At 62.7% G+C, this 14,445-nt stretch overlaps 2 protein-coding genes across 4 annotated transcripts in view; one reads left to right on the forward strand and one right to left on the reverse strand.

Annotated features, from left to right (window-relative positions):
• Positions 1-1,294: 1,294 nt before the first annotated feature.
• On the forward strand, positions 1,295-9,203 carry NKPD1 (NTPase KAP family P-loop domain containing 1). Of its 2 annotated transcripts, none has more exons than XM_068910388.1 (4): positions 1,295-1,536; positions 3,501-3,663; positions 6,052-6,183; positions 7,426-9,203. In XM_068910388.1, exons 1-4 carry the CDS (start codon positions 1,495-1,497, stop codon positions 9,081-9,083), a joined length of 1,995 nt encoding a protein of 664 aa, XP_068766489.1. In that variant the 5' UTR covers positions 1,295-1,494; the 3' UTR covers positions 9,084-9,203. The 2 variants fall into 2 exon arrangements, with proteins under 2 accessions (XP_068766489.1, XP_068766490.1); XM_068910389.1 differs by having other exon boundaries at positions 1,295-1,483.
• Positions 9,204-11,427: 2,224 nt separating this feature from the next.
• The window catches only part of PPP1R37 (protein phosphatase 1 regulatory subunit 37), a 46,574-nt gene continuing 43,556 nt past the window's right edge, over positions 11,428-14,445 (reverse strand). For both annotated transcript variants that reach the window (XM_068910386.1, XM_068910387.1), the window contains one exon: positions 11,428-14,337. The gene's annotated coding sequence lies outside the window, so the exon portion shown is untranslated. The remainder of the gene's footprint in view (positions 14,338-14,445) is intronic.

Raw genomic sequence — 14,445 nt, forward strand, 5'->3', positions numbered from 1 at the left:
GGAAGCTTTGCACATGTCACATGGGCTGCAGGTCACACATGCGTGTTGCATGAGCTAGGGAGCTTTGCACATGTTACATGGGCTGCAGGTCGCACACGTGTGTTGCATGAGCTAGGGAGCTTTGCACATGTTACATGGGCTGCAGGTCGCACATGCGTGTTGCATGAGCTAGGGAGCTTTGCACATGTCACATGGGCTGCAGGTCGCACATGCGTGTTGCATGAGCTAGGGAGCTTTGCACATGTCACATGGGCTGCAGGTCGCACACGTGTGTTGCATGAGCTAGGGAGCTTTGCACATGTTACACGGGCTGCAGGTCGCACATGCGTGTTGCATGAGCCAGGGAGCTTTGCACATGTTACATGGGCTGCAGGTCGCACATGCGTGTTGCATGTGCCAGGGAGCTTTGCACATGTTACATGGGCTGCAGGTCGCACATGCGTGTTGCATGAGCCAGGGAGCTTTGCACACGCGTGTTGCATGGGCTGCAGGTCGCACACGAGACCTGCTGGCCACCCTGCTGGCCCACCAGCCACCCTGTCCCCATGTGGCTCCACTGGGGACACAGCCCAGCTTGTCCCCATGTCCCCATGGAGACCCACCAGGGACCTGCTGGCCACCCTGTCCCCACGTCCCTGCTCACTGGGAGCCCTGGGAGGCGGGGAGGACATGTCCCTCCTGCATGTCCCGGGTCCCCTGCATGTCTCTTGCCCCCTGTCTCTCCCATGTCTCCAATGTCCCCCATGTCCCCTGCTTCCCTCACACCTCCCATGTCCCCAGTGTCCCCTGCATGCCCCATGTTCCCGCATCTCCCACGTCTCCCGTGTGTCCCCTGCACCATCTGCATCCCTCATGTCCCCCTCGTCCCCTGCATCCCTCATGTCCCTTGTGCCCCCTCCATTCCCTGCCTCCCTCGTGTCCCCACGTCCCCTGCATCCTCTGCATCCTCCATGTCCCTTCGTCCCCTGCCTCCCTCACACCCCCTGCATCCACCACGTCCTCCATGTCCCCTGCATCCTCTGCATCCCTCGTGTCCCCTGCACCCCTCGCCTCCCCTGCAGCCGCCGGCCCCGCTCCGCGCCCGCCGCCCTCGTCCCGATCCCGCAAGGCGGCGGCGGCGGCACGTGCCGAGCGGAGGCCGGAGCCGGCCGGGCCGGCCGGGACATTGCTGTCGCCTGACTCAGGCGCGGGGAGGAGACGATGCCCACGGGATTTGCAGCAACGCGGCTCCCACTGGCGCAGCCAGAATTTCTGCCTAATCTGCACTTAATTATTTCCTTTCGAGCCCGGGCTGGTTGGTTGCTTATATATTTTTTTTTCCCCCTCTCCCTTCCCTGGCGCGTTTGTCATAGGGGCCCGGAGGGAAAGAGGCCAGGCGTGGTCCCAACCCGCTGGAGCCGCCGGCCTTGGCCCCCCCTATAAATCTGGCGAGCGAAGGCAAGGAGGCGATGGATAAATGTGGCCGGAGGTAGCTGGGAGCGCGGTGAGCTGGGGATGCAGCCGGAGGCAGGGCGGGCTCCGATGGCGATGGCTCGGGTAGGACGGGGACGGCTCGGTGGCCCGGGGATGGGGACCGGGAAGGGACGTGGCTGGGAGTCTGGCTGCGGGGTGACCCCGGCGTGTTGGGATGGGGGTTTGGGGGGAGCGATGCCTTCGGGGTGGGGATGGAGGGGGACGGGGAGAGGTGGCACTTGGACGCTTACTGATGTCCCCAGGGCAGACTGGCCCTGTGTCCCCCCAGTCCGGCCAGTCCCATGGCCACCAGTGTCCCCAGAACAGTCTGGCCAATGTCCCCAAGGCAGCCAGTCCCATGGCCACCAGCGTCCCCAGGACAGCCTGGCCAGTGTCCCCAGTCCAGCCAGTCCCATGGCCACCAGCGTCACCAGAACAGCCTGGCCAGTGTCCCCAGTCCAGCCAGTCCCATGGCCACCAGCGTCCCCAGAACAGTCTGGCCAATGTCCCCAAGGCAGCCAGTCCCATGGCCACCAGCGTCCCCAGAACAGTCTGGCCAATGTCCCCAAGGCAGCCAGTCCCATGGCCACCAGCGTCCCCAGGACAGTCTGGCCAATGTCCCCAAGGCAGCCAGTCCCATGGCCACCAGTGTCACCAGGACAGCTTGGCCAGTGTCCCCCAGTCCAGCCAGTCCCATGGCCACCAGCGTCACCAGGACAGCCAGTCCCATGGCCACCAGCATCCCCAGGACAGCCTGGCCAGTGTCCCCAGTCCAGCCAGTCCCATGGCCACTAGTGACCTCAGGACAGCCTGGCCAGTGTCCCTACGACAGCCAGTCCCATGGCCACCAGCGTCCCCAGGACAGCTTGGCCAGTGTCCCCCAGTCCAGCCAGTCCCATGGCCACCAGCATCCCCACGACAGCCAGCCCCATGGCCACCAGCACCCCCAGGACAGCCTGGCCAGTGTCCCCCCATCCAGCCAGTCCCATGGCCACCAGCGTCCCCAGGACAGCTTGGCCAGTGTCCCCCAGTCCAGCCAGTCCCATGGCCACCAGCATCACCAGGACAGCCAGTCCCATGGCCACCAGCACCCCCAGGACAGCCTGGCCAGTGTCTCCCCGTCCAGCCAGTCCCATGGCCACCAGCATCCCCAGGACAGCTTGGCCAGTGTCCCCCAGTCCAGCCAGTCCCATGGCCACCAGCATCCCCACGACAGCCAGTCCCATGGCCACTAGTGACCTCAGGACAGCCTGGCCAGTGTCCCCCCATCCAGCCAGTCCCATGGCCACCAGCGTCCCCAGGACAGCTTGGCCAGTGTCCCCCAGTCCAGCCAGTCCCATGGCCACCAGCATCACCAGGACAGCCAGTCCCATGGCCACCAGCATCCCCAGGACAGCCTGGCCGATGTCCCCCCATCCAGCCAGTCCCATGGCCACTAGTGACCTCAGGACAGCCTGGCCAGTGTCCCCATTCCAGCCAGTCCCATGGCCACCAGCATCACCAGGACAGCCAGTCCCATGGCCACCAGCACCCCCAGGACAGCCTGGCCAGTGTCTCCCCATCCAGCCAGTCCCATGGCCACCAGCATCCCCAGGACAGCTTGGCCAGTGTCCCCCAGTCCAGCCAGTCCTATGGCCACCAGCATCACCAGGACAGCCAGTCCCATGGCCACCAGCACCCCCAGGACAGCCTGGCCAGTGTCCCCCAGTCCAGCCAGTCCCATGGCCACCAGTGACCCCAGGACAGCTTGGCCAGTGTCCCCCAGTTTTAGCCAGTCCTATGGCCACCAGTGACCCCAGGACAGCCTGGCCAGTGTCCCCCCATCCAGCCAGTCCTATGGCCACCAGCATCCTCAGAACAGCCTGGCCAGTGTCCCCAGTCCAGCCAGTCCCATGGCCACCAGCACCCTCAGGACAGCCTGGCCAGTGTCCCCCAGTCCAGCCAGTCCCATGGCCACCAGCGTCCTCAGGACAGCCTGGCCAGTGTCCCCAGTCCGGCCAGCGCCGAGGCTTTGCAGCCCGGTGACGTGCGGCTCTCCGTGCCGGCAGGGCGGTTGCTGCCCGTTGTGTACCGCCGGCCCCGAGACGCCCATGAGCTTCGGCGAGGAGAACGTGGCCTGCCTGGGGCCTGCTGAGGAGTGCAGGGGCTGCGGGCACCCGCCGGCCTGCGGGGACAGAGCCTTCGTGGAGGTCGAGCCCGGGGAGCACCAAGGTACGGCTGGGGGCGGCGGGCACGGGGCGCTGGAGGGGCCCCCGCCGCCCCGAGCTGCTGGTCCTGCGCGGCGGTGGTGCTGGGGCATCCCGTCCCGTCCCTCATATCGCATCCCATCCCATCCCAGCCTGTCCCATCATGTCCCATTTCTCCTGTCTCATCGTGTCCCATCCCATCCTGTCTGATTGCTCCTATCCCACCTCTTCCATCTGATCCCATCCCATCCCATCCCATCCCATCCCATCCCATCCCATCCCATCCCGTCCCCTCCGATCTCTCGCATCCCATCCCTGCCATCTGATCCCATCCCATCCCATCCCGTCCCCTCCGATCTCTCGCATCCCATCCCTGCCATCTGATCCCATCCCATCCCGTCCCCTCCGATCTCTCGCATCCCATCCCTGCCATCTGATCCCATCCCATCCCATCCCGTCCCCTCCGATCTCTCACATCCCATCCCTCCTATCTGATCCCATCCCATCCCATCCCATCCCATCCCATCCCATCCCCTCCAATCTCTCGCATCCCATCCCATCCCATCCCATCCCATCCCATCCCATCCCATCCCATCCCATCCCATCCCGTCCCCTCCGATCTCTCGCATCCCATCCCTCCTATCTGATCCCATCCCATCCCATCCCGTCCCCTCCGATCTCTCGCATCCCATCCCTGCCATCTGATCCCATCCCACACCCTCTCTCCTATCTGATTCCATCCCATCCCATCTCCCATGCCTCCTATCCCTCCCATCCCGAGATTCCTACCCCATCCCACCCGATCACATCCCTCCCATGCTATCCCATCCCATCTCATCCCATCCTTCCCATTGCAGTCCATCCCATCCCTCCCATTTGATCCCACCCCATCTGATCCCATCCCATCCCATCCTATCCCAAACTTATCCCAATCCCGTCCTATCCCAATCCCTCCTGTCCTCTCCCATCACATCCCATCTCTCCTCGCCCATCACATCTTTTCCATCCCATACCATTCCCATCCTTCCTATCCCATCGCATCTCACTCCCTCCCATCACTCCAGCCCACAGGTTGTAGCAGCCCCAAATCTACCTAAGCAGCCTCAAAACTTGTGGGTTTTGCCCCAAAGCCCCCACGCTCCCCAGCCCAGAGCCCTGCCGGGGATCCGAGCCGGGACCGGAGCCAGGACCCGAATATCCGGCTGGCCCGTGACTCAAACCACCAATTTCCAAACGCTGATTTCGGCCCCCTCCCCGGACCACCACCGCGCGCACGGACGTGCCGGGCCGGCGTCACGGAGCAGGGGGGGCAATTCCAGCCGGACTTTGCTCCCGGCACGGAGGCCCAGGTGGCAAACGCCAAGCAGCTCGTTGCCACCCGGCTAATTAGCGCGAGCCCAGCCCAAACCGCCAGTTTTTTTTTTTTTCCTGTCCTTTTTTTTTTTTTTTCTGCACTAACTCGGCTGATTTCTATTTTTTTTTCGGGAAAGAAACAGTTCTTTAGGCGATTGCTGCCTTTTCGGCTTGCAAAGTGCCGCCCCGGCCCCGCGCCGAGGGCCCAACGCCGTCACCTGCCGCCGGAGATTTTGGGCGAGAGCGAGGCATTTGCCGACCTTTGCTCGCCCGCCCCCACCGCCCGGCCCCCTCGCTGGCAGCCGCAGCCCCGGCCTTAATTACCCCCCGGCGTTAATTATAGGCCAGGCAAATTAGGCGGCGAGGAGCTGGGCCAAGTTCCCCAATTGGTGCCGCCAACCGTTGCGGGACCTTCCTCTCCCCCCCCCAACCGCGGGCTTGCACCGAATCCCGGCCGTTCCTCCCCAAACCCGCCTCCCTCCCCTAAGCAGCACCCATGGGTGCAGGGCGGCGATAGGCCGGCTGGCGGCCGCCGCGAGGCCGAAGGTCCTTGGAGCGGGGCCAGCGTTGTGCAAAGGTGGCGGCCCTGCCCCGGCCGCCAGGTGCCGGCGGAGCAGGGGGTGGATTCTCTGATGTCTACTCACGGGGTTGTGACAGTCGCCCAAGCCGCAGCCCGGCCAGCTGCAATGAGGACAGGCGGGCTGCGGGGGGGTCACCGCCGCCTGTTTTCCATCCCGGGTGTTTCCCAGGCTGCTCTCTCCTGCGGGGAGCAAAAGGACGTGTTATACCCCAGGCTCACCGGGGCGGTGGGTGGCGGGGGGGGGTCTCTCGGGGCAGGGCGGCTGCACGAAAGCGGTGCAACGGCCCTAAAATTTGCCCTGCCCCAATGCACGCCCCCCCCACACCGGCAAGCGGTGAAGGCGAGCGCTGGGGGGGGGGGGGGGTTGAAGAGCAACGAGGGTCCGAGCGCTGCAAAAGGGGTTCAGCTCCCGGGGAGGGGGGGGGCCACCCCCGACCCCGCTTCCCTCCCCGCCGCCCACCGGCGCCTCGTCTCCCCCAGAGCTGCTGACGGAGGATGACATTTACTGCCGGTGCCTCTCCAAGACGCTGTGTCACACGTCCACCCCCGTCACCGTGGGCTTCTACGCGCCCTGCGGCCAGCGCCTCTACTCGCTGCTCGACAAGGTCACGGGTAGGCGCGGGGCGGCGGGACGCGGCACGTTCGCTCCCCCGGATTTGGGGGGGGGGTCCTCTTGCACCACATCCAGCCCATCTGCCCCCAACGTTTGAGGTCCCTCTTGCACCACATCCAGCCCATCTGCCCCCAACGTTTGAGGTCCCTCTTGCACCACATCCAGCCCATCCACTCCCCAACATCTGGGGGCCCTTTTCAACCACACCCAGCCCATCTGCCCCCAACTTTTGAGGTCCCTCTTGCACCGCATCCAGCCCATCTGCCCCCAACTTTTGAGGTCCCTCTTGCACCACACCCAGCCCATCTGCCCCCAACTTTTGAGGTCCCTCTTGCACCGCATCCAGCCCATCTGCCCCCAACGTTTGAGGTCCCTCTTGCACCACATCCAGCCCATTTGCTCCCCAACATCTGGGGGCCCTTTTCAACCACACCCAGCCCATCTGCCCCCAACTTTTGAGGTCCCTCTTGCACCACATCCAGCCCATCTGCCCCCAATGTTTGAGGTCCCTCTTGCACCGCATCCAGCCCATCTGCCCCCAACATTTGAGGTCCCTCTTGCACCACATCCAGCCCATCCACTCCCCAACATCTGGGGGCCCTATTCCACCACATCCAGCCCATCTGCCCCCAAGACTAGAGGTCCTTCTTGCACCACATCCAGCCCATCCACTCCCCAACATCTGGGGGCCCTATTCCACCACATCCAGCCCATCTGCCCCCAACTTTTGAGGTCCCTCTTGCACCACATCCAGCCCATCTGCCCCCAACTTTTGAGGTCCCTCTTGCACCACATCCAGCCCATTTGCTCCCCAACATCTGGGGGCCCTTTTCAACCACACCCAGCCCATCTGCCCCCAACTTTTGAGGTCCCTCTTGCACCACATCCAGCCCATCTGCCCCCAACTTTTGAAGTCCCTCTTGCACCACATCCAGCCCGTTTGCTCCCCCAACATTTGAGGTCCCTCTTGCACCACATCCAGCCCATTTGCTCCCCAACGTTTGAGGTCCCTCTTGCACCACATCCAGCCCGTTTGCTCCCCCAACATTTGAGGTCCCTCTTGCACCACATCCAGCCCATTTGCTCCCCAACGTTTGAGGTCCCTCTTGCACCACATCCAGCCCATTTGCTCCCCAGGGTTTGGGGGTGACGCTGCCCGCAGGGTTCCTCCTGAAGACCCACCAGCAGATGATGCCGTGGGAGGGAAGTGACCCGCGGCCACTCTCTCTCTCTGTCCTCAGGCTTCATGCAAGAGGAGATGGCACGGCGCGAGGAAGCCGAGCTGCAGAAGAGCCACCAGAAGCCGCGCAGCCCCGAGGGCTGGGGGCTGCTGCAGGCCCTGTGGTACCTGGCTTTCTACAAGCCGGTGATCACCGAAGTCCACCTCCGGAGGAAAAACATCAAGTTCATCTTCATCCGCTTCAGCGCCTGGCAGTACGCGGGCTGCGACAAGCTTTGGGCCGGGCTGGTCACCACCCTTTGCGACAGCATCCGCCACCACTTTGGGGCTCTGCCGCTCAGCCTCTACCACGTCATGGGCAGTCGGCCCCACTTTGCCTCCGGTTTCAGCCAGAAGGAGTGGATCCTCAAGAAAAACACGTGCCTCAAGCTTTGGGGGCTGCTCTTCGTGCTGAGCGCGGGCCTCAGCGTGCTCTTGGTGGCCTTGCTGGTGCCCGGCATCAAGGACAACCGTGCACTGAAGGTGATCGGCAGCACCATTGCCTCGCTGTCGGGATCCGGCTTGGTGCTGGGCGCCGTCTCCGTCATCAAGAACCTGCTCATCAGCGAGAAGAAGAAGATCGAGCGGCTGACCAACAGCGAGAAGTTCACCAGCCAGCTGGGCTTCATGAGCAAGGTGCGCAACGAGATCGAGGCGCTCATCAACTTCCTGGCCTTCATGGAGATCTTCGAGAAGCGGCGGCTCCGTGTTGTACTGGAGATCACCAGCTTGGACATCTGCTTCCCGGAGAAGGTGGCTGGGGTGCTCAACGCCATGAACACGTTGCTCTCGGACGCCAACAGCCCCTTCATCTTCATCCTGGTGGTGGACCCCAGCGTGATCGTGCCATGCCTGGAGCAGACGAGCTGCATGAAGGGCTTGGCCGACAACGGGTACCTCTACCTCAACCGCACGGTGACGTTGCCCTTCTCCATCCCGGAGATGGGCTTGAGGTCCAAGCTGCAGTGCCTGGAGGACGCGGTGCAGACGCGCGAGGACCTCATGTACCGCATCATCACCAGGAATGTGGAGAGGAACCTGCACCGGAGCAGGGCCAAGGGTGAGCCGGCGGCGCCCCGGGAGCGCAGCCGGCACGAGTTGGACGCCGAGGCCGTGCGCTACATCCACGCGGCTTTCCGCTGCCTGCACGACGACACCGACCGCCTCTCCCGCTACGTCCCCTCCAGCAGCGTCCAGATGCGCCGCATCGTCAACACCATCCCCATCACGCTGCGGCTGATGCTCCACCACGGCGGGCCCCGGCGGGACATCTCGCCCCGCGCCGCCGCCGCTTGGGTGGTGCTGGCCAACCAGTGGCCGTGCCGCCTGAGCTGGGCCCTGCAGTGCTTGGAGGACGCGCGGCAGCAGAGCCAGCCGGCGGCCGCCTTGGGCTCGCGGAGCTTGTGGAGCATCTTCCAGGAGAACCTCAAGGAGCTCTGCTCGGCCCGCGAGGTCTTGCGCAACGTGCTCTGCCTGGACGGCGACCCCGAGCTCTTCGAGACCTTCCTGGCCCGCGACTTCCCCTTCAGCGCCCGCCAGGCCGGCGACCTGCTCGAGTTCACCGTCAACCTGGACCACTCCATCCGGCGCAAGATGGGGCTCCTGCGCGGCCTCGACCGGCTGGCCAAGGGCGCCGCGGCGCCCGTCTCCAGGAGCGTGCAGTGCCCGCACCCGGAGTGACGCCGCAAAATAAAAAGGGGGAAAAAAGACTCGAAAGCGCCCTGCCCCTGCTCCCAGTGCCTCCCAGTGCCTCCCAGTCCGCCCCGGTGGAAGGCGCAGCTCCTCCGCCCGCCTCCTGCTGCCTTTTGGCCCCCGAAATGGGGTCTCGACCCCGCGGGTACCGACTCTCCCCCCCCACCCCAACCACCCCGGCGGGGTCCGAGGAAGACTCTGGTGCGGCGGTGCCTTCGGCCTCGGCGGCGTCTCCTACCCGACGCCTGTGCCGGCTGCTGGGGGGGGGGGGTCTTGGCCCGGGGACTGGGGGGGACTGGGAGAGACTGGAGGGGACTGGGAAGGACTGGGAGAGACTAGGAGAGACTGGGGGAGACCAGACCAGACTGGGAGAGACTGGAGGAGACTGGGGAGATGGAAGGAGGCGAGAGGTGGGATGAGGGAGACCCGGCCAGACTGGGGCAGACTGGGAGCACTGGGAGGAAGGTCAGGAGAGACCAGGCCAGACTGGGCCAGACTGGGAGCACTGGGAGGAAGGTCAGGGGAGACCAGGCCAGACTGGGCCAGACTGGGAGCACTGGGAGGAAGGTCAGGAGAGACCAGGCCAGACTGGGCCAGACTGGGAGCACTGGGAGGAAGGTCAGGAGAGACCAGGCCAGACTGGGCCAGACTGGGAGCACTGGGAGGAAGGTCAGGAGAGACCAGGCCAGACTGGGGCAGACTGGGAGCACTGGGAGGAAGGTCAGGAGAGACCAGGCCAGACTGGGAGGGCGGGAGGGAGGTCGGGGCGGCCGAAGCGACTCTCCGGGTTTTGGCCCCAATAAAGAGCATCCCGGGACCGTGCGGAGCCCCCGAGCCATTGACTCCTCGCCGGCGCCCCCCCCCACCGTGCCCCCCCCGGTCCCCCCTCCCCCGCCTAGAGCAGCCCGGGGGGGGGGGGCTGGGGGCTCTGCGGCACTGAACTTCCTGTCCTCCCCCCTCCTCGCACCCCCCGGCCAGGGACCCCGGCGTCCGGGTACCCCCCCCACCCAAGGACCCCGGTGTCCAAGTGCCCCCCCCACTTCAGGGACCCCGGCGTCCGAGTGCCCCCGCTTTGGGGACCCTGGCGTCCGGGTACCCCCCCCCAGGGACCCCGGCATCTGGGTCCCCCCCCACTTCAGGGACCCCGGCGTCCGAGTGCCCCCCCTTCGGGGACCCTGGTGTCCGGGTACCCCCCTGCCCCGAGGACCCCGGTGTCCGAGTGCCCCCGCTTTGGGGACCCTGGCGTCCGGGTACCCCCCCCCAGGGACCCCAGCATCTGGGTCCCCCCCCACTTCAGGGACCCCGGCGTCCGAGTGCCCCCCCTTCAGGGACCCTGGCATCCGGATACCCCCCTGCCCCGAGGACCCCGGTGTCCGAGTGCCCCCCCTTCGGGGACCCTGGCGTCCGGGTACCCCCCCCCAGGGATCCCGGCATCTGGGTCCCCCCCCACTTCAGGGACCCCGGCGTCCGAGTGCCCCCCTTTTGGGGACCCTGGTGTCCGGGTACCCCCCCCCAGGGACCCCGGCATCTGGGTCCCCCCCCACTTCAGGGACCCTGGCGTCCAAGTGCCCCCCCTTCGGGGACCCTGGCATCCGAGTGCCCCCCCACCCCCTTCTTGGAGGACCCCGGCGGCCGGGTGCTGGGTGCTGTCACCCCCCCACTACCCCCTCCCCACGGTGAGTGGGGCAGGCCGGGGGGGCACAGCCAGGCAGTGGGTGTCCCCCCCCCCAACCGTTACCCTAACAAAACCCTCCGGGGGGGGGGGGTCTCTGCTCCCACCCAAAACCAGCTGCTGCCCCCCCACCCCCACCCCCAAACGCAGGGTTGGGGGCATTTCACCAGCCTAAAATCCCGCAGGAAAGAGATTAAGAGATTTTTTTGGGGGATCGAGCAGAGATTTTCCCTTCTTCCTCCCTTCTTCCCTGAAAGCCGGAGGCAGCGGCACCATCGCTCCCCGGCCCGCGGCGACGTTGCGGGTGGAAGAGGGGGTAAAAACGGCTCCGTTTCGGTAGCGGCCAGGCCAGGAGGTGCTGGATTTCCCCGGAATAAAGCAATTAATCACCTCGACCTAAAAAAAAACCCACGCCTCCCCGAGGTGCGGGGTCCCCCTCCGGCCCGCTGGCCTTGCCGGGGGACAACAGGTCCCGCAGCAAAAGCGGTGGTGGCTGGGGGGGGGAACCAAAGCTGGATGCAAAAAAAAAGCCGATAACACTTTTTCCGTGCCCGAATCCCCTCCGGGCCGCCGCAAAGCGCCCCAAATTGGGCTCCCCTTCGACCCGCCGCAAGCGCCTTCCCCGAAAGAGGGTGAGAAACGAGGCGGGCACGCGGCGGGGGAAATTAGGAAACCCTTTATTTCAACCGAGAGTATTACAAGAAACCCATAAACGCGGTAAAACACACATCGTAGTTCTCTGGGGGGGGGGTTGAGAAAGCAAGTACTGGCCTGGTACGAGCCTTTCTAACAAAAGAGAAATGAAAATAATATATTAACTCTTTTAATACCCCCGCGCTGGGCTACGGGAGATGTCAACGTCAAGGTTCAGGCGGCCGGTCCCGGCTCTGGGCACCCCGAAAGCAGCCGGGACGCGAGCGAAACGTCCAGCCCGGTAACTGCAAGGCAGCAGCCGTCCGCTTCCTCCTCCTAGACCGAAAAACTCAGCTTAAATCCGTGCATCTGCTGGGAAAACGCGGGGTTTAAGAGGCGGGAAGCCGCCCGGAGGGCTCCTTTCGGGGAACCGGCGGAGATGCCGGCCAGGGACGGAGCGAAGGGGTCCGAAGAGACCTAAGAGGAGTCAAAGCGAGCGCCGGGAGCGGGTGGCATCGCCTCGCTTTACCTCTTCCTCCAGGTCAATTAAAGCCTCGTGTCGCCTTCCCTGCTGCCGCGGTGGCTGGGGGGGAAAAAAAGCAACAACCACCCCCCAAAAAAGTGACATTCGTAGGTACCAAACAGACAGGAGGAGTCGGTGACGAATGCGGTTTTCATTTAATAGAAAACGGTGTTAACAAAGGGAGGAGGAAAAAAACAAACCAAAACAAAACAAAACCCAAATTACGCGACGGAAAGAAAGGACGAACGCTAGCGAATAAATCACCACCCTTTGTACGTAGTGTTAATGCAGCAGATTCCTAACGTGATTCGGTTTCAGTGCATGGAGAGCGACACGCGCGCCTCTCCAGCCTTGATCCCACGCAGCCAAGTGCCCTCAGCTCCCTGATAGATTTATTGCACTTAAGAAACAAAAAAAAGAAAGAAATAATAATAATTAATAATAAAAAAAGAAGCCTAAGTCCTACCCGCCGGCCCCCTTCTCGGCTGCGTCCCTGGTCAGTTTACACGATTCGTTGGTTAAATTACAGGTCAGTACCGTGATCTCCCTCCCTGCAGAGCTCGGTCCGGGCGGCGGGGCAGCGAGGGTCCCGCGCGGCACGGCGGGATGCTTCGGCTCTTCCCGCGGGACCCGGCCGCTCCCGCACCTGAGCGGGGCGAATCCGTCTCCCGCCGCGGCCTCGCTACGGGGTCCGGATTTTGGGGGGTGGGGGAAGCAAGAGAGAGACATCCCCCCCCAAAAAAAAAAACAAAAAAACACATTTTGGGGAAGGGTTTGCGGCGGCGGCCGGGTGCCGCCGGCCCCGGGTGGTTCGGAGAGGCCCCTCCCTGAGAAAACCGAACACCTTTTCCCGGAGCGAGCCGGCTGCGGCCCCGCGGCGCGGCGGGGAAAGGCAAGGCTCCTCCGACCACGGCGCGGTCAGTCGAGCGAGGTTTCCTCCGACGGAGCCTGTTGCAGCGGGTCGCGTTGCAAAACTGAAAACCTCATCCAAACCTTTGGTAAAAGGGGCAGATGTCTCTAAAGCAAGACTTTTTTTTTCTTTTTTTTTTCCTTTTTCTTTTCTTTTTTTTTTTTTACACTGATTCAAAAGGTCAGACCAGCTAAGTGAAAGCTACTTCGAGTCCCTAGAAATAAAATCCTGGTTTCTCTGTTAATGCTGCAGTGTTCCCCAGCGGCGTGGAAAGCCGGAACAGGAGGAAGAAGGGCAGAAACGGGAACGAGCTGCTCCTAGCTCTCCTTTCGCATCCGGATCCAGCCGCTCCGACCTACCCGGCGCCCCTGCATCCCAGCACATTCCTGCCTTGGTCCCCGAAAGGGGATTAAAAAAAAAAAAAAAATTACAAGATTTTTACTGCGCCGGGAGGATGCCGTGCCCACGCGGCCCGTGCTTCGTCCCGGGAAAAAACCGTCTCGCTCGGCGCCGCTGCCCCGGAGAAACTGGCTGCGCGAGGGAACTCCCGGAGCTCGCTGCTCTGCCTCGGCGCCTGCGGCCCAGCTCGGTGGCTGCTTCGCGGAGGGTTCGCAAGGGGAAGGCTCTTTCAAGGGCGCTTTTTTTCTTTTTCTTTTCTTTTTTGGGGCAGAGTTTTGCAAACCAAGAGCGGAAGTTCAGAAAAGGTTGCAGGTTAGACTAAAAGTAATTAATTCTACATCGTCCTTTAAGTCAAATCCCCACCCAGTAACTTTGCAGCTCATGATAAATATATACCAAAAAAAGGGATTTTTAAAATAAATAACCATTGTGGCTGCAAACGCAGCCTGTCCTGGATATCTCGCTTAGTGATATAAGTTCCTCGACAGGTGACTACAGCTTGTCCGTGCCTCCCTCTCTCCTCTAGGGAATACAATCGTGTGCAACCATTCTGCTAGCGAGTTTTTGTCCCAAAATGCAGCTCGTTCAAAGCATCCCTTGGAAACCTGGGGCACTTTGTAGTGTGTGGCAGCGTAGCCGAGCCTGAACCAGGAGGCGCTGGTTTTTAATCTCCCATTTGGATTGAAGAGAGCAATCTCGTGCATTCGCCCGGTCTCCGGGGTGCGGTATCATCTCCTTACAAATTCCGCAGTAACAAGTGGTAATTCCGGAGAAATATAGAAAAGAAAACGCAAATGGATCAACTAGTGTCTAGAGAAGGGCAGAAACATCTCAGATAAAGGGAGGGAAGTCTCCGTTTTCAGTACAATTTCTCTGGTCTCCTTCCCTTCCTCCATTGCCCTGGGAATATCAGAGTCCTTCCTGGTAGGGAAGGTGAGTCAAGACCATGGGGAAGAGTTTAGGGCAGGAAATAGATTGTTCTGGAAAAAAATAACCTTTGTACCGAAGACCAGGTTTGTTTCTTAATCACGTGGAGTGGGAACAGAATAGAGCTACACAGGCCTTTCCCGAGAGCCTCGCTTGGATGCAGAACGACGCCGAGGATCTGCAAGAGACACAAAGGAGAAAGGCGCAATAAAAACACGGGACCGAGCGCGGGAGAGGAAAAGCTGCTCCCAGTTATAAGAAAGCCTGGATTTAAACCTGCCAGTCC

The sequence above is a fragment of the Struthio camelus genome, chromosome 16, assembly GCF_040807025.1.
Source record: "Struthio camelus isolate bStrCam1 chromosome 16, bStrCam1.hap1, whole genome shotgun sequence".
Lineage (NCBI taxonomy): Eukaryota > Metazoa > Chordata > Aves > Struthioniformes > Struthionidae > Struthio > Struthio camelus.